The sequence below is a fragment of the Rhinolophus sinicus genome, linkage group LG14 (assembly GCF_036562045.2).
Source record: "Rhinolophus sinicus isolate RSC01 linkage group LG14, ASM3656204v1, whole genome shotgun sequence".
Classification (NCBI taxonomy): Eukaryota; Metazoa; Chordata; class Mammalia; order Chiroptera; family Rhinolophidae; genus Rhinolophus; species Rhinolophus sinicus.
In genome coordinates, this window is record NC_133763.1 from 40,676,134 (window position 1) to 40,695,365 (window position 19,232).

At 38.4% G+C, this 19,232-nt stretch overlaps 1 protein-coding gene across 2 annotated transcripts in view; it reads right to left on the reverse strand.

The window, feature by feature from the left end:
- VAV3 (vav guanine nucleotide exchange factor 3) overlaps positions 1-19,232 on the reverse strand; it is a 329,840-nt gene that overhangs the window by 162,770 nt on the left and 147,838 nt on the right. For both annotated transcript variants that reach the window (XM_019746514.2, XM_019746513.2), the window contains exons 4-10: positions 18,215-18,280; positions 12,872-12,980; positions 11,096-11,188; positions 8,729-8,797; positions 6,339-6,442; positions 4,560-4,659; positions 764-859 (exon numbers count right to left, since the gene is read on the reverse strand). In XM_019746514.2, the coding sequence (XP_019602073.2) occupies positions 764-859; positions 4,560-4,659; positions 6,339-6,442; positions 8,729-8,797; positions 11,096-11,188; positions 12,872-12,980; positions 18,215-18,280 (637 nt within the window). The remainder of the gene's footprint in view (positions 1-763; positions 860-4,559; positions 4,660-6,338; positions 6,443-8,728; positions 8,798-11,095; positions 11,189-12,871; positions 12,981-18,214; positions 18,281-19,232) is intronic.

Genomic DNA, 19,232 nt, shown 5'->3' on the forward strand with positions numbered 1-19,232 from the left:
AGAACAAAAATAGATATGACTAATAATTTTGTGGCTACAGTTCAAGAAATTTAATATACAAGATGTACAAAGCACAGCAGACTCAAAATTATATTTCACATACAGGTAGTAGATCTTTTTTAAATGACATTTCACAAGCGTCAGCAGAGTTGACAGACTAATACAGTAAGACATTTCTTTGGAGCAGAACTAATGAGTCTCCTGGTATAGCTATCAAATTAAATTTATAAGACTCCACCCTCATTAGAGAACTAACCGTGGAAACCATAAGCTTTGGGGTTATGACAAGAATCATTTCAAAATAAATGTAGTCTTATTATAATTTACTATAGCAGAAAGCAACACAGAATGTGACACAATTCTCTTTAGTTTATGGTTATAAGGCAGAAGGTCTAATACAATTAACCTGCAAAATTCAGGTATATTGCAACACTGAAACTTTAATAAATGAATGCTGCTAACTACAGAAGACTTGGTTGAAGGGATCTTTTTCTTTCCTTTGTCTTGTTTTTTAATTTTTTTGGAGCCAGTTCTGTGTGAAGGACACAAAATGTGACTTTGTGGGAGACACAGAATCATCTTTGCTAAAAAGTAAGAAAAGGTTTCCAGCTATTCGTTAGTTCCCACTTAGCTATACAAATAATTGAAAATTATAAGGGAATCGGGACCCAAACATGGAGTATCTGGCACATAGTTGATGGTTCATTAATATTTTCTTGAATGAATAAATGAACAAATTAACAAACAGTTTTAAGTTTCATACCTGGAGGAGAAGGTGATACTTTAAAACACGCTGCATAGGGACGACCAGCAAATCGCGAAGAGTGAATTTCCCATTATTGGCTCGTTTGGAACATTCCTAGTGAAACGTTTTTTAAAAAACAGTTTTTTAAATCTGTGCTAGTTGCAGCAAAGGGAGTCATAAAACAAACATTAAAAGATGCAAAGGCCATAAACAAAACTGTGATTATATAATAAATATTGTTTTCCTTCTTAACAAGCCTTCTTTCTAAAATATAGACAGCATCTTCAATTAAAAACCAACACACAAACATACCTGCTAGCATTTCAACTCTAAATATGAATCAATAAGTACAGCAATTTTATGTATGAAAACTACTTTCTCTAGGGGTCCTCCAGGGTCTTCCTCCACTTACCCTTGTAGCTCTGCCTTCTACCAATGCTCCCATTGGGCCTGTGGGCCAGGCATCAAGAACAAGTCTGTACCCACCCAAACTGCCACATGCCTTCCCCACCACCCGGCCTTGGTCCATTCAGTTCTCTGCAACCGCCATGTGCTTTGTCCAGTTTCCAGCAAACTCACCATCCTCTTCCAGAACTATACCTGAAGTCCTTTAATAAGGATACCAACCAAAATGGTGCTCTCCCTGTGTGCCTTACGGGTCTTTTCATTATTATTATATGTAATGTCTTCCCCAATATGTCTTTTACATCTCTAAGAATTTAACATTTGCTTATTATTTGTTGGACTGAATGAAATGAAATGATTAACTCCAAAACTACGCTAAAGTATAAACCTAACACTGGATTCAAAGTTTTAAAAGTCTCAGATTTTATTTTTTTCTCATCTCACGCTCTTCTTTCTTTAAAGCGTATCTCAAAATACTATTGACTTGTTAGTTCTTTTGACATTAACTTTGACTTTGAGGAAAGTACTTTGAAGTCGAAATAGCAAAGCCTGAATTTAAATCAAGTCTGCAACTATTGGCTGTGTGACCTTGAACAAGTTGTTTTTCAGATTTCACTGTTCCTCACACATCTGTGGTGTAGCTAAAATAAATAAATAAATAAATTTCCACAAAAATATTATTAGTAGTAGGCAATTTAGTAAGTCCAAAATCCTCAGATGACTGTACATCCCAGACCAAGAAATTGTCCAGTTCCGGGAAGGAGTTGTTCAAGAAAATACTCCTTAGCTCATGAGTTCGTTTCCCCTTTGCCCACACTTAGTGTTTCGGGCACATAGAAAGACATGTTATCAGGAGATGTAGCACAAACACCATTAGCTCTAATGACCATAGTGACTTAATGGGTGCTTGAATACAGATCTTCAGCAAGAACTGGGGACACCTCCTGGTATGTTAGCTCATGACTTGTCAATTGCTGTGGTTCACTGGAAGGAGAACCATTTCAACTGATTTCTTGCTTTTACAGATTATAGAGAGTTCTGGATCATGGGTTTCAAATAGGAGGTTAAACGGTTAATACTACTGTAATGAGTGGATCTCCTCTTTCAGTTGCATTTTAAGCTCCTTGGAATAAGGGTGTACCTTATACTTTACATGTGCCGTCTTAATGCAGTGTTACACAGAAATGTTACACATTTAAAACTCATTTTATTATGTTATGGAAGTCAGTTGAAGAAGAAATCGGTTCCTTTAAGTTTTAAGTTATAGACTCGGGAAGTAAAGAAACGAGCATTGCTGGCGTTTCCGACGAGAGGCCTGAGACTGAGGTTTGAAATGCTTATAAGTAGTGAAAGTAAATAAAGGGTAGAAATGATTCTTCCAAAACATTCAGTCACCTGCTTCGCCTAAACTCCAACTCTAATGGAGAAGAAAATACAATGGGATAGGGATGAGTCAGCTTCCAGACCACGATAAAGAGACTCAGTTATCATTTACCCCATGTTATCTTGGTTCCACAGTAGAGAAGAAAAAGACAAAAATCAACAAGAGCAAAAATAACCACAAAAGGGAAAACATGGAGGAGGCAGAGAAACACCAAGAATACGGCAGCTTTCCCTCCGTCACGCTGGGACTTGCAGAAGACAGTTCCAGCCAAGAGTATTTGTTGAGGTGTCACAGTAAGTGTCTGGTTAAATACTCCCTAATCACCAAGGTCAGAAGGAGGGGCTTTCCGGGAAGGAAAGGACAGCCAGCAGCTCCTCCCACCGAGCCTTTCAAACTCAGCCCGAGGTCCCCTCATTCCCTCAGACTGACAGTGACTGCAGGAACTATGCACAGGGTACCGTACGAGTCCCAGGGTACAGCCGGGACTTTGGCAGTGACTCTGAAAGAAGGGACAGGAACGTTTCAAACAATGCTGTGAATATAATGGAGGGTTGATTGACAACTTGCTGACTCCTGGCTTGAACCAGAATTTTATATCTTTATTTTTAAAAAGGTGCTTTAATGGCAGCTCTCTTAGGAACTAGCTGTATAAGTTATCAAGTTTTATCTTACCGTCATATTTTAATTTGAGTCAAGGTGGCTTATAGTTCTACACTTATGAGGCTTTAGTCTACAGAGGAGCATGAACTCTTTACTAAGGTCACCAGGATGTTATTCAGTGTTGACTCAAACCATCTCCAGACATAAGGTCTGCATCGCGAAGGACTGTAAGAGGTATGGACAAAAAGATCCACGATAGAGAGTCAGTACAGTTACTTGGTAGCTAGTTGGTATGCAAACTTTCTAACCAATAGCTCCCCTTTGTGGGAGTTAGAAGTTATGAAGTCATACCAGATATGCCAAAACAATGAAGGGATTCTGATTTGAAAATCATCTGCCTCTTTTTTTTTCCCTGTTCATCACCTGACCTCAGTGCTAAGGTGAACAAATTGCTACAAAAGGGGTATGAGAGAGCCAGCAAAGCCACACACAACCACTTAAGAAGAGTTGAGCATCTGTTTCTACCTGATATTTAAGAAAATCCAAACACATGGATAACATATTTGAGATGATAATTCACATAACATATAAATAATCATTTTTCAAAGTTCTTTGAAAGTGCAAACTCTTCCTGTGGGGAAAAAACAGCGCACACACACACACACAAAAAGCCAAAAACACTTAACACAGTTTCCAGACTTCTTTTCCATTGTTACCATGTGCTCTGTTTATACTGGCTTTCTCGCCATTTCTCAAACTTTCTCGACTCTTCTGGTCAAGACATACCAATTTTTCCAGAATGCTCTCCATAGAATCTCATCTGTCAAGACTCAGCTCATTCTTCAGTGACCTAACTCAAATGCTATCCCTTCCAAGAAATCTTCCACATTCACCTATACTGAAGTGATCGCTCAATCTTACTTATGGAGGCCTGTCAATCAGTGCTTGTCACATAATACTTAATCGTATTATATTTGTGTCTGTCTTGTCTTCCTTCTTACAGGCACTAGCCGTGCCCTTTTTATACACCTAAACGTCTTATACTTTTAATCAACATTTTAAATCTACATATACATTATCTCACATGTATCTTACTCATCTAGCACCGTTTACCACCCAGGTGCCCTGAACAAATTCTTAATACTTATAATCTCTCTGAACCTCACCTTTCTCAGCCATAACAAAATTAATTGTATATGTCTCACAGCATATGAGGATCTAATGATATAATGCACGCAAAACACAGAGCCACAGTCTCAGCTTTAACTACAATTATTATTACTACCATATTATTTTATAGGGCTATCTATTAATATATTTTACACAACTAACACAGGGCACTTTCTTGCTACATTGGTCATAAAAAGGAACACATTGCTTTCAGGTTTATTTTACTTTATTTCATAAACAAAAATAAATAGGCACCTCTAATTTCAGTTTGACGTCTTCTTTTGTCTTAGAAATGTAGTCTAAATTAGAGACGGCCGATTCCACTCCACTGCAGTACTGACCATAAATAACCAACCTGAAAGGGAAGAAGACAGAGGAAGAAATCTGTGGGACAAAAAAGCAGCAACGTGGAAGGGGAAAAAGGCAGAATTTCCATCTATTTAAAACCACAGTGAGAGAATCAAAGCAAATCTTACTTGTCCCACCTCTTTCTACCCAGGTAACCCCGGGGAAGTTACTCATAATCTCTCTAAACCTTGGTTTTTTCATTTATTTTTTAACACACACCACACATACAGTCATAGAATGAGGTTCACTCATATTTATGGTATTAAAAATGACTGGTTCTTATTGCTAAATTTGAATGGAATTAATGCCATGTACATTTTTACAGCAGGGAGAGCACCACTACAATCTGGCATAATGACTGTAAATGTCGAGTACAATATATATCACAAAAAATTTACAATTTCTGTTTAAGCTCCTATTATATAAATGTCTAATCACTACGCTGTACACCTGAAACTATTATATTGTATGTCAACTGCAATTGAAAAATATGTTTTTTTAAAAGTTATTTTAGAGGTCAACTTTTTACCGTTTACTCACTCAGAAACCGTTTTACTTTACACTACAAATTTATTATAATCATTACTTACAAATCCACTCATTAATAAACTTCCTACTTCTTCCTACTTTTTAATTAGGAAAATATATTATCAGAGAAGTGAGAATGAGGGACCTGAACGGTACTGGCTAGAAGATAAGTCATACTGCGTGGAGACTCAGCCGGCTTCAGGAATGATATCTCTGGTGAAATATAGACATTTTGCAAAGAGGCTCGGTTATTTATTGTTCCTTTTAACTCTTCATTAGAAAAAAACTACTAATAAGTTAGTGTTGATCTAATTGTTGATGCAAAGCAATTCATTAGCCACTGTTTAGTCAGTACTAAGAAACATAGTGTTTGATTTAAAAAGAGAGAACCATATTTTAAGCAAAATTCCTTGGTACTTAAATTCATGTGAGTTGTTTAGATTTTTTTTTTTCCAAACTTGGAAAGGGAGACTGACTCTAGCTGTGAATCGAATATTCTAAAATAGAGAATTATAAAATATTAGAGTTGGAAAAAGCACTAGTTACCAGAGAATCTACTCCTAACGTTTACAGATAGAGAAAAGGAGGTTCAGAGAGTTAAAATGACTTCCTGAAATCTACAGAACTCAAGAGTCACAGGACCTGTAAAAATAATCTGTACTGGTCAGGCACCTGAAGCTGAAGTGGAACAATACTGAATGTCAACTATAATCAAATATATATAAAATATAGTCACAAGATGTGGAATAAAGCCTAGGAAATATAGCCAATGGTATTGTAATAGCTATATATGATGTCAGAGGGGTAGTAGATTGGTGGGAAGGGATTTTCACTTTGTGAGAGATGTAAATGTCTAACTATTATATTGCTTTGTACACCTGAAACTCAAAAAAAAAAAAAAAAAAAAAAAAAAAAAAGGAACCTGTACTGATTTGCAATGCGAAAGTATGAATCCTTTTTACTTTTCTTTTCTTTTCTTTTTTTCTGATACACATACAGAGCTCAAACTACAACCCAGAGATTAACGGTCCCATGTTCTAATTACCGCCCAGGTAGTATCTCAATGAACAGTAGTAATACCTATTTATGAGCAACTTTAACACCAATCTTCACTATAATACAAACTAATAGTGACAAAATTTAAAATTCAGAAGTTACCTTTCCTTGTAGTTAATGAAAATTTGATACAAGTTCTGGTCATTTTTATTTACAATGGACTCATGAATCTCTTGCATTAGGTTCCGATGAACTTTTACAAGTTCCTTAGAAAAGAAAACAGTGTCAAAAAAAATTAGGAATCAGAAGAAAAGAAAAAAAAAAATCACCCCAATCCCAGAATCCTCCTTGTTGTTAGACTTGCCACTCAAGGATATGCTGAATGCCCTCAATATGTAAACCTGCTACCATCAATAAATAAAGGAGGAAGAGAAGGGGGAGAAAGTGAGGGAAAATAGAGAGAAGGGGAAGTAGGGGGAAGGAGAGGGAAGAGGAGGAAGAGGAGAAAGAGAGACAGATGAGAGAAAGCCCATGTGCTTGGGAAATACCAATTTCATATCTGACTTGAAATGTCAGTGTCCTGTGAAAAAATAAATTATTTCACTAGTTATTAAAGGATAATTTATTCCTCGTATAAAAATATGTACAGTTCATTTTCATTTTGTAATCACTTTAAATTTTTAAATAAAACTACCCAAGTGCTTAATGTTTTATTGACAAGATAAGCAATGATTCATGTCCCTGGGACATAAAAATGTAGATTTGTACTTTGGTCAATTAGTGGTGTCCTGTTACTAAGCTAACAACAATCAGAATAATTGCTTGAAACCAGACAACTCATGGCATAAACAAAGAGAAAATAAATTGCACTGGGCAGTTTACTAGAGCAACTCAAAAGTCAGAATTTCACATTTTTCCAGATAAGCAAGTAATTTTCAGTCTGACAGTAAATACATGTCATGGCCAGGAAATGAGCAGATGCGAATCAAGGTTCAGTCTCCCATTATCTCTTCCCTCATACACACTGACTTTGGGAGCACAGCATGCCCTTTTCCTAGTAGGGTGGACATGAAACAGGAATATATTGGTCCTGTCATTTTGTTGAGGAGCATGGAAAGGCCATTAGAATACCGTGTTTCCCTGAAAATAAGACCGAGCCGGACAATCAGTTCTAATGCATTTTCCGGAGCAAAAATTAATATAAGACCTGGTCTTATTTTACTATAATGTAAGACCTGGGTCTTATATTATATTATAATATAATATAATATAATATAATATAATATAATATAATATAATATAATATAATATAATATATAATATAATATAATATAATATAATATAATATAATTAATATAATATAATATAATATAATATAATATAATATAATATAATATAATATAATATAATATATAGTATAGTATAGTATAATTAATATAATACCGGGTATAATATAATACCGGGTCTTATATTAATTTTTGCTCCAAAAGACGCATTAGAGCTGATTGTCTGGCTAAGTCTTATTTTTGGAGAAACATGGTAAGAACTGTCAAATGGGTCCTAGGTCACAATGACGGTATTTAGGTGGCTTAAGATCCTCCTCTTCCTAGAACGTGCAGCTTGTTTTATCCTAAATGTTCATCTGATACTGTGACCTTTTTCTTCCTGTTATGTTACAAATCAATGAGAATGTCTTCGTTGGTCCAAAACCAAGGACAAGGACAGCATGCCACAGCTAACCAACAGACAGGTGCACGTCAACACTGAACATAACAGAATCAAAATAGAAGGGACCACTCAGGTGATACAAACAAGTGTGTGCGTTAAAGCTCACATATTGTGTGTAAAAGCTACATATTAAAACCAAAGCCAGTTCTAGACATCTAAGAACTTGAATCTTGCCTAGCATGACCTCACTTGGCAGAGCATTTGGCTTGCTTCAGTGCATCTAAATAAATATCTTTTTAGGATTCTAATATAATTGGAAGGTGCTCTGAAACTCAAAATGCTTACATAAATCTAAAACGAAGCTGCTCACCTACTGCCATTAAAATGCCAAATCATAAGGAAGTAGTGTATGTCAGAAATAGAAATCAAGGTTGACACAATTAGAAGCAGAAAAGAGTGACACCAAGAAAGCAGAGGAATGGCAGGAAGTAGAGACTGATGGAGTCAGGATGGTGTCTGTAAGACGGGGTGGAGGGGTTGGAGGAGCGATAAAGCAGGGAGTGGGACAGAAGGGGACTCCCGCAAGAAACAGAGAGGAGCACCAGGAATTATCTAACCGAGACTACCTCACCGTGAGAAGCAGTTACAGGTAATACATGAACCTTAGCCAGGTGTGCTCTGCATGCACTTTGACTGACTTTTGGTTAAAGATATTGTATATCAGTTACATCTAGAAAATACGGCTATAAGAACTTAGGAGGCAAAAAATACGGTCAACACTCTTAAAGAATATAGGAAAATATTAAAATAGGAATCTGGAATGAAATAAGAAAGTGAGAATTTTATAAAAGTACACCGATTTTAGGTAGCATATTTTTACTTACAGGAATGTTGATGAATACTGAGTCAAATTCTGCTGATGTCATAAATCTTCTTAGTGGTGCCATGAAATACTACCAGAAGAGAAGAAAGAAGTAATAATTAAGCACAACTTATCCTAATTTATATAATAAATTTTTACCAACAAACAAATATTTATTGAAAGTCAATTGTCAGTATTACAAATACCAAAAAAAAAAAAAATGCAGAAACTATTTTCTCTATCTTAAAGATTTTACATTTAAATAGAGATAGAAAGACATAAATACAAGTTAATACATTTAAAGCATAAAGTAAAAGGCTTAGGCAATCAATGCTTCGGAAAGTAAGGAAAAAAGAGAACACCATTGGCCGAATTGGCAAAAACATGGCAACATCTTGGAGACATCTTTGATGACTGATATAAAATATCCCTCAAATGCTTTGTGGAGATTTTAGATCCTTGAAATGAATAACCTGCTTATGCAATTTATAGATCATGCCTCTCCTTCCTTGAGAATTTCAGTTCCTGCTCTACCATACCTCTTTCTATTACTACTCCTATTTTTTTTCTTGGCAATCTCAGCATCTGTACAGACGATCTTCCCAATAGCCTGGCCTCCCAGGACCTTGAACTTCAATAATCTTGTGCCCCATCCTAACTCAGCTCCCTGCTCTTGTGGTCATATTCCAAGACCATGTGATTATCAACAACTGCAAATGGTCCACAACACTAATTTCAAGCAATCAACTCTGACTGCTACCTCCTACCTTCACTGCTCTTTCCTTCAAGGATTCTTCAATCCCATTGGGTCTACCAATCCACGGACCAGCCCATATCTCTCACGTCCTCACCTCCTTCCCTATCCAGTTTACCGTCTACAAACCACATCAGAATCACTTCCCTGCATATGCCCTTACCTTCTCCTCTTCCACTGTACTTTTCTGGAAAAAGGAAAACCTGCATTAAATCCAATTTACCACATATTTTGTGCTTGGACCTAAAAAATTAAACATGAACTATGTTCATAGTCTCATTTTAAATATCACAAAACTCAACTGAGCCTGTCTGCATAATCCTACTACAATTCCCTGGTCAACTTACTCTCTCATTCTCCTAAACAACGCTTCCACAACTTCATCTCTTTTTCTAAACTTCCAAAATGGTCTCCTGGTTCTCATTTTCCTAATCTCTAAATGTGGAAGTACCAGAACGGACCTCAAACACCGTCTCTATCAACATTCATTCCTTAGGTGACGTCATGTAGCCCCATGGCCTTAAACAACCTCGTTGTAATAACAGTCCAATCTACACATCAATTCAACCTTCCCCCTTACTGCCAGACTCATGTATCTAACTTCCTCCTCAACACATCTCCTTGGAAACTAATAGGTATTGCAAAGTTAGTATGTCCCTGCAGTCCCCATTCCCAAACCCGTCCTTCCCCCTCCTCATTCACCATCTTCACCATTCACACAATCACTCATGCTAAAAACCTAGCATTTTTGATTGCTCTCTTGCCTATACATCCTTTACCTAATTTATCATCAAATCCACTTAGCTCTACCTTCCAAAATTTATTCAGAATCTGGCCACTCTTTACCAACTCTACCACTACCACCATTTTCTATCAACTTGATTACTGCAGTATCCTTTGAACTTTTCTCCCAGTTTCCACCTTTGGCTGATAAGAGTCAGAATGAGCTATTAAACACTTACATTAGATCACGTAACTGCTTCTACTCAAAATGTCCTAGCTCCCAGATGCCCCTTCATGACCTGTTGGCTCACCAGCTCTCTGATCTCATTGCCCCCCTCCACTCATTCTACAGCCTCCTGGATTATTGTTGTTTTTGAAGCCCGCTGAACATAGTTCCATCGGAGGGCCTTTCCCCCAAGAATTGCCATCTCTGAGATATTTGTGTGGATGGCTGGCTCCCTCAATCCACTCAGCTGTCTGTTTAAATATGATCTTATCATAAAAACCTTCTATTACCACTTGATACAAAATAATACCAGCCCTCCCTCATCACTCTCCATCCCCTTCCTCTGTCTTATTTTTCTTCAGAGAATTTATTAGCATCTGGCATACTTGTTTGCTTAAATTATAAGCCCTCCCATGACAGGGAAAGTGTCATGAGGACCAGAGTTTTATTGTGTTCACTGCTATATTCTGTCCCTAGAACGGTGCTATTCAGATACTGAGAAATCAATAAATAGTTGCAGAACGATGAAATCTTTAAATCCAAAGTTCTACCGGAAATCAGATCACACACACACACACACACACACACACACACACACACACACACACACAGTAGAAGCATGGAGCCTAATATATTTATATAGGCAGTATTGGGGGACCAAGAATGATTGATACCTGATGACTTACTTTTTCTATTGACTCTAATGTTTCTGTATATTTTTCTTCCGTTTGCTTAATTTCTGCTAGGCAGCAACTTCGTATATCATTTTCTGGACACTTCTGAAATTAGAATTATCAAGTTAAAATTATTTAATCAAATGTATGTATTAATGGCTTGGTAGTAGAAAGCGATTAAAATTATTGCTGATTTTCTTAAGCTTCCCATTCTAATGAAACACTTGACTGTGTTTGTGAAGTATCTTCGCTTTCTTTAACTTTGAACAATGTAAATGAAAAAGGTTTAGATAATAAAAAATAAACTTGTGAGTATAGACACTCTCAATTGAAACGTCTCTTTCATTATAAATGCTATTTAAATCTGGAAACATCACAAATGGTGTAATATAGGTTTCTTAATGTACAGTGTACTTTACAAGTACTATAGAAATAACTGCAAAGATAATAAAATACTTTCAGGTAAGTAAACACCTGAAAATTTTTTTTAAGAGTTAACATCCTAGGGTTTAGCCATTTTACTGTCTAAGGCTGGAGGTAGCAGAGTATGAACATCAAAGGTTTGGAGATCACATGGAACTGGGTTCAAGTACCAGTTTTGCTGTTATGCTATTAGCTTGTTATTGTGAACAAGTTACATCATTTCTCTACAACTCAGCTTTCTCATCTACAGCAAGAAGAACAGTAGCAAACCCACGGAGCTAAAAATGCGATAACCCGTGTAAAGCACTTAATACCTTGAAGCGCACACAAAGAGGGCCCGATGCCTTCAAATTGTCATTACTGTTAACCCTGTCAGCTGAGTGAAGACTACCCTTGAGAGAGACACTGAAGAATTTACTGGTACCCAAAGCAGGTGATAATTACGGGGAGTACAGATGATACTCCGCCATCTAAAAACCCTCTTAAAAGGCTGTCACAGGGGTCCTATCAGCACACACAGTGGGTAAAAGCACACATTCATTACTTTTACCCAACACAGGCCAAGTAACCTGTTTCTACCCCACCGAAACTACTCCACCTTTTCAGGGACACTGGACAACCCTCCAGCCTTTTCTCAAATTCATCAAAGCATCAAAACCACCACCCAACTGTTGAAGAAAGTATTTTGTATTAAAAAAAAAAAGACTATACTAATAAAGCCTAAGCGACTGACTTCTTTTGTTTCAAATTATAGCTGCAAAGTACATCAATCTTTCTGAATGTTTCAGGTATTTTAAGGGCAGATAAAGCTTTGTGGGTTCATTATTGACTATGACAATATCTGAAACTATGTTTATAAAATACTAAAAATGCTAGGAGACAGATAATGAAACAAAAGAAACAAAATACCTCCTATCAACCCCTAACAAACATGTAGAAATATTCTTTAACATGTAGTTTACGCTGTATCAAATTTAAAGATTTACCTGCTTTGTGAGAGAAGATTTCCTTTCATAACAATACAATGTCATGATTCCCTGAAATTAAATTCTATTGCTCTTCTGCCCTTATTCAGCTGGGTGACATGTCATTTCTCTCTCAAACTTGGTTTCCTTACTAGTAAAGTGAAAGGATTAGACCAGAGATGCTCCACGGTTGTTTTAAACTGTAAAATGCCATGTTTCTATGTCTCCAGATGTAATAACAAGTCATGGTTATAGAGTTAGAACTATATTAACAAGGAAAGGTTGAAAAGGTGAGCAAAAAACCATTCCTGCAGAAGTTACGTAAATGAGTCTTTCAAATAATCCCGTTCCTCATACAATAAATACTCAGAGTAACTTTAAAAACAAGGGAAAGTCCTACAGGTTGATGTGCTTCCTCGGCTTTCATTAAGTCCTCGTAGACTTCGCCACCTTCATCTTCCCCATAAACACAGTCATACAGATCGTCTTCATCATCCACGTGGGTCTCGCTGAAAGGAAAGGTGCAACATTAAGTGCCTGGTCTGTTAGGAGTAAATGAAGTAGTGAGAAACAGCTTAGTGGACTTCAGTAGAAAACCCAGAGAGGAAATAAAATGGACCCGGTGGAAAGAGAACGAGGCTTACATTACAGTTCTGTCCCCCTAATAGAAACAATGACAAACAGCAGCATCCAACAATGACGGCAGAGACACTAACATTCCCTGGGCATTTACTATGCACAAGCACTAAGTAATCCCTTCGCTTCTATCAAGCCCGGCATTGATTGTTTTCTTAGGGAGACATTATTATTTGAGCCATTGTAGAAATAAGGACTTTGAGGGGACAGAAAAGTTACCCAACTTTCCCAAGGTAACACGACTAGTCAATGGCAGGGCCAGGATTTAAAACTGAGCCTCTTACAGTCTGAGTGTTTTCACTGTTCTCTCACGTTGCCTCCCACTCTTCATATCTCAGGGCCTCAGTCTCATCATCTGTATTAAAGGGTATAATATGGAGAAGATGGGCGTTTGGGAGGATCCGATATATTATAAAGTTTTTTAAAGCATCAGTTTCTGCAGGATCGTTTTTGCCAGTATCTCATGAAGCAGTTTTCAAACCATGTTCCGTCAAGGCCACTCACAGGGCACCCGTAGGTCCCCCTTCAGCCAGATTGTGCTTTTACCTAGTTTTATTTGTATAATAGTTTAAAGAAATGGTCCCAGAGCCATAAGACATCTTTTAAAAGCCATTTAAATCTTTTGGTCTCCTGGCAGTTGAAAATAACTTCTGTTTTTAAAGCTTCCATTAGCACTTACACAGTGACTGACTGATATATCTTTCCCAAATCCTTCATATGAGATTGTAAACCCATTCAAAGTAGGAACAGCTGGCTCCACCCATCGCATGTTCTGTTAGTACGCCTTGATTTTTTCCATTCAGTTGAAGACTTCTATCAATACCTTCTATTCACTAATAATGCCAAAAAATTGAGAATAATAAATTTAGGTATATTAGAAAGAAGCATTAACATCTCCCTGAAAAAGAAATGCAACTCCTTCAATACTGCCAGCTCTTAGTGTCTCTCTGGTGCCTGGGCAGATAGAACATTATAAATTGATATGCACAAAAATTAGACACAGACAATGGTTTGGTGGTTGCCAGAGGGTAAGGGGGGTGGAGGGTGGGGGGTGGGAGATGAGTGTAAGGGGGATCGAATATATGGTGATGGAAGGAGAACTGACTCTGGGTGATGAACACACAATGAGATTTATAGATGATGTAATACAGAATTGTACACCTGAAATCTATGTAATTTTACTAACAATTGTCACCCCAATAAATTTAATAAAATTAAAAAAAATTTTAAAAAATAAAAATAAAAATAAAAACACTAAAAAATAAAAATAAAAAATGTCACTCTGCAACTTGAAGCATTTTTCAAAGTAGGTGTAATCAGATAGCTGTCTGTTTGTCATGAAGGAGTATTTGGAGGCATTTGACAGAAATGAACTGCCAAACACCCAGGAGAAAGGAAGGTGATTTAAGGGAAAGCGATCAGGTGGTAACAGAAGCTGCAGAGAATTCTGCTTTGATAAGAATATATTCCAGGGTTACGTGTCCACCCATCCACCCACCCACCCAATAGCCACTTACTAAGAACCTACTGAGTGCCAGACTCTGCAGTGCTAAGAATGCAGACATCAAGAAGCTCCAAACACTGTCCCACAGTGCAGAAGGGCCCATGAACACATAACTCTGTAAGTGCAACAGGAGATGAGAAGTGTAGGAGCAGAGAAAAAAGTAAGAAAAACCTTCACAAACGAAGTAGGGAAGGCTTCACAGAAGATTACATCTGAACTGGATCTTGAATGTATTTGTCATTCTATTCAATAGGTATTTGCTGAATAAACACTATGTTCCAGAAGAAATAGCTGCAGACCAGGCAGGCACACACAGTTTCTGCCCTCAGGGGTGACAAACTGAAAGAGAAGGGGTGGGGGAGCATCCCAGACAATGGACCCCAACATATGCAAAGGCAGAGAGGTGTGAAGTGTGGCAATGTGAGGGTGGTGTCCCATTCAATGTGACAGGGTGAGTGAGGTGAGCCCCAGAGGGAACAGTTGAAACCAAACTGAGAAGGGACTTGTCCACCATAAGCTCAACCTTACCTGGGCATCTAGGAATGAACAGGGGGTTTTACATGGAGGTAGTCTGGAGGGGGCGGGAAGACAGGCAGGGAGATCAGTAAGCCAAGAAATGAAATACTATGAGTAGAAGACACTGAGAGCCATAACTAGATGAGGAGAGAAACGGAGGACACTGTGTCATTGAGTCAACCAAACTTGGTGACCTATCGGAATTAGGGAGAGTGAGGAAAAGAGTGAAAGATGTCTTTCAGCTTTCTGCATTGGACAACCAGGGAGATGGTGAGTCCGATTGGTAGTTCCAGAATTTCCATCCTGAGGGGCTTAGGCAGGCAATCTAGCCAGAGACCAGTGGGGCAGTTAAATTGGTCTGAGCACTTTCTATAACTCATCAAAACATATGGAGGTCTGATGAGTTCACGAGGGAGCTAACTGAGCTAAAGAATGATGTAGGAACAGGTTCTACATCAAAGGAGAGCCTGCTCAGAAGGAAGACAGGCTGTGGAATCTATTTCTCCGGTATCCCTAATCCCAGCTTCTAACATCCTCACCCTTAAAAAACCCTCATCGTGCTGAAGTCTTTTAACTACTTCCCATGAGGGTAGAGAAACATTATGTATAGATTCATACCGATTTTTCTCTAAGAATTGTAGGCGTGACACACACCTGCATAGTTACCTGCACACACACACACACACACACACACACACACACACACACACTGAGATTCAGCTAGAGCAGTCTGGGTTTTGTTATTCAACCCCATACTAAAGCTGTTTTCCTTGCTAACAGTTTGGTCAATAATTTCTTATTTGCAGAAAATGAAGTGAGGGAGGGAGGGGGAAGCTGTGCTTCTTCAAGCGGTCAATAAATCAACACTGTGCATTCATCTTCCTGTGTCCGGGCCACCTTATATGGGCATGTCTGACGCGGATCATGAAAGAAGGAGAAAGCGAGGACACTGCACAGTGCAGCCATTCAATGGTGAGCCACTGCACACGCTCTCCATTCCACCTGCCTCTGCTTCTCTCCAAGTAAGGAGGGAGTGACTCGCTCTGCAGCGGGGAGCAGACCCGTGTTTGGTCCAGGGGCTTCCCTTTGGGTGACTGATTCAGTCCCAAAACTTAGAGTTAAGTATATGCGTCCATGGAGATTGTAACAAAGCCGAGACTGAAAATCAAGCTGCCATAGCAAACTCAGCAGGAAGCATTTGCGGGACTAACAGCACCACATTTGAACTTTCGACCACCAGATGGGGAGTTGAAGCGGATGGCAGCTCACAGCACGAGCTGGTATCTGAAAGCAGTGGCTGCAGGAACCCATGTTTCCTCCACATCCAGCTAGGAATGCGTCCTAGCTTTCTCCTGACATCAAGAGAACAAGATGAGGGAAAAACTATAAAAATCAGTAGGAATAAGTGACAATTGGTGAGGGTTAAGAAGGAATTTCAAAATAGCACTAGAACTAATTAATACATTCGTCCTAGTACTTCAAAGAATTTGACTGTATTACCAGTAATCTCACAGTCACTTTAGGAAGATTGTAGCCAATCCAATGAGATAATTGGCAACTATCTTGCTTAAGATTAGTGAGTTCTTGGCAATTTTAAGAAGAGGTAAGAAGCTATTCTTAATACACAGTTAAAATACAAGTGTTCAAGGCCCATCCAGATGCCACCTACTCTGGGAAGAGCTGCCCGTGATCCCTGTGGCTCCCCCTCACCTTTTCCATGGAAGGTCCTTAGAAGGGCAGGTCAGGGTGCTTCTGGGAGTAAATGCTCAGCGACTCTGAGCCTCCATCCTAGAATAAGAACTATCTGGGTTCAAGTCCAAAGACTACTCTTTACTAGTGATGTGACCTTCAGCAAATTCCTTTTCAAGCTTTGTTTTTCTCCTTTGTACACGGTGATGCTAACAGTAACAGCCTCATCATGGGGTATTCCGTGAGATCGTGCGAGTAACATGGTTGGCAAGAAACGGGCACTCACGAGGTTCTTACGAACTGACTAGATAGCTTCGGCCTGAAACACAACGCCTGGCAAACAGTAGGTGCTTAATGCAGCTTTGGCTTATTCATTCAGAAAATAAATATTGATGGAGAACCTACTATATGCCAGACACTGAAGTTCTAGGAAGATAGCCAAGAACAAAGTAAAGTCCCTAACCTCACGAAGTTGATCTTCTAATGAGGAGACGGGCAATGAATGAAGCACTGATTGTCTCAGGCAATGGTGAGTGGCATGAAAACACACAGCAAGGTAAAGGGTGGTGGCGATTTTAGGTCGGGTAGTCGGGAAGACCTTCCGTAGAGGGACATCTGAGCAAAAAGTTGAATGGTAAGGGGTCAGCCATATGGGAGGAAGGAAGAGCAAGTGCAAAGGTCCAAAAGCAAGAAAGCTCAGTCAGTGTATTGCTATATCATTAATACGAGGGGTAAATGGGTGAAATTTCCACAGGATTTGAACTCTCTTGGAGAATAATCTATTTTTTATTACAATTCTTTGCAAACATGCCCGATCTTTGTCATCAGTTCCTTGAGGAGTGAGAATCATGTTTTATATTTATTTGTAATCTGCAGAAGTCACTCTGTCAGAAAATAATCAGCTGCAAAGACCTTTTGCCTCTCTCAATAAACAATAGAGCCCAAAAGGAGTCTCTGTTCAGAATAAACACCCTCTAATGAAACGTCCCTGAACAACCCCAGCCCATACCAATCTCGCCATTCCTTGAACTTACAAAGCATATACTATCTGTGCTACAACTCCAGTATTACAGTCTGTTTCTCTTTTGAACTGTTCCTTAATTGTCTCCTGCCAGTTTTATCAAGTACCCCTGCCCTGCCTTTGAGGAACCTCCATATTTTACTTCCTGTCAGTATGTGTATTTACTCTTCGTAAGAACTTGCACAATGTGGGACACACAAGAGGAACCAAAAGCCAGTTGAAGTACATTGTCTTGTGAAGTTTTCCGTTATGAGTTTGAGGTTAATTCCTACATGTCTTAATCATTAAGCCACTTTTCTCCTTCAGAGAACTATTTTAACATGCATAGTTAAAATCCACAAAGGATGCAAAAATGTTGCTGGAAATGGTCAACATACTCTATTAAGTCAGGAAGGCTTTTGTAGATGTCTTCATCGTTAACGCTTTCTTCTGTTGGGAAGGGCCTAGGAGGGAGGGAAAAAGAAGGGGGGGTGAATAACAAACATGTAGGCTAGGCATTTACCTATCATTAACTATGTAAGCTTGTCTACTACCAACGCGGTCAGATCAGACACCATCAGTCCAATACAGCATCTGGGGCTTCTTCCAAAGGATGGCTATGTCTGGGGTCCCACAGGGAGGCTGTGACACCTGCTCCCCCAAATCATCTGCAGCAATTCTACTGGTCACCGCAGTGTGTGAGCAGGAAGGGACATGCTGATGTGCTTAGCTGATCTCCCATGAGCGACATACCTGCAGGCCTACCTCATGGCCCCAGTGACAGACAGCCACACGTGCCCTTCCCTTCAGCACCAGCTCTTTACATTTACAGATCCTGAGCTGACAAATAATTGGGTAACAATCATCCTTGCATGGCTCAGTTCCACGAGTATCGATGAAAATTATTAAAAAACAAAAATACCATGCCCTTCATATAGGATTATTGACTGATACACTTTTCTACTCAGACTTTTAGATGTTTTAAAGACTTTTAAATATTTTATTATCTTCATTTATTGGACAAATGAGTCAACCTCACCTCAGGGAGAGTAAAGTGTTTCTCTGCCCCCTATTCAAAGAAAATCACTTTAATTTATCCCACTGCCTTCTCTGTTTGCTTCATGCTACTATGAAAATTTTTTATAACACCAGCATAATGCTCTAAATTTATGTCTAACAAAATCACAGAAATCATACTATAGTGCAAAAAGTTTTTCTTTACATGCAGCCAGCATGTCATATGTTTCATAGAAATAAGAGGATCCATCAAAATAACAAATGAGTACTAAGTAATTTTATTTAATATATTGAAAAGCATATTTTCACCTTGATTTACTTAATACTTAACACATTTGAGGAACTTACATTTTTCAAATAAATTGAAATGTGTGAAAAATGCCAAAGTTCAAAATCTTT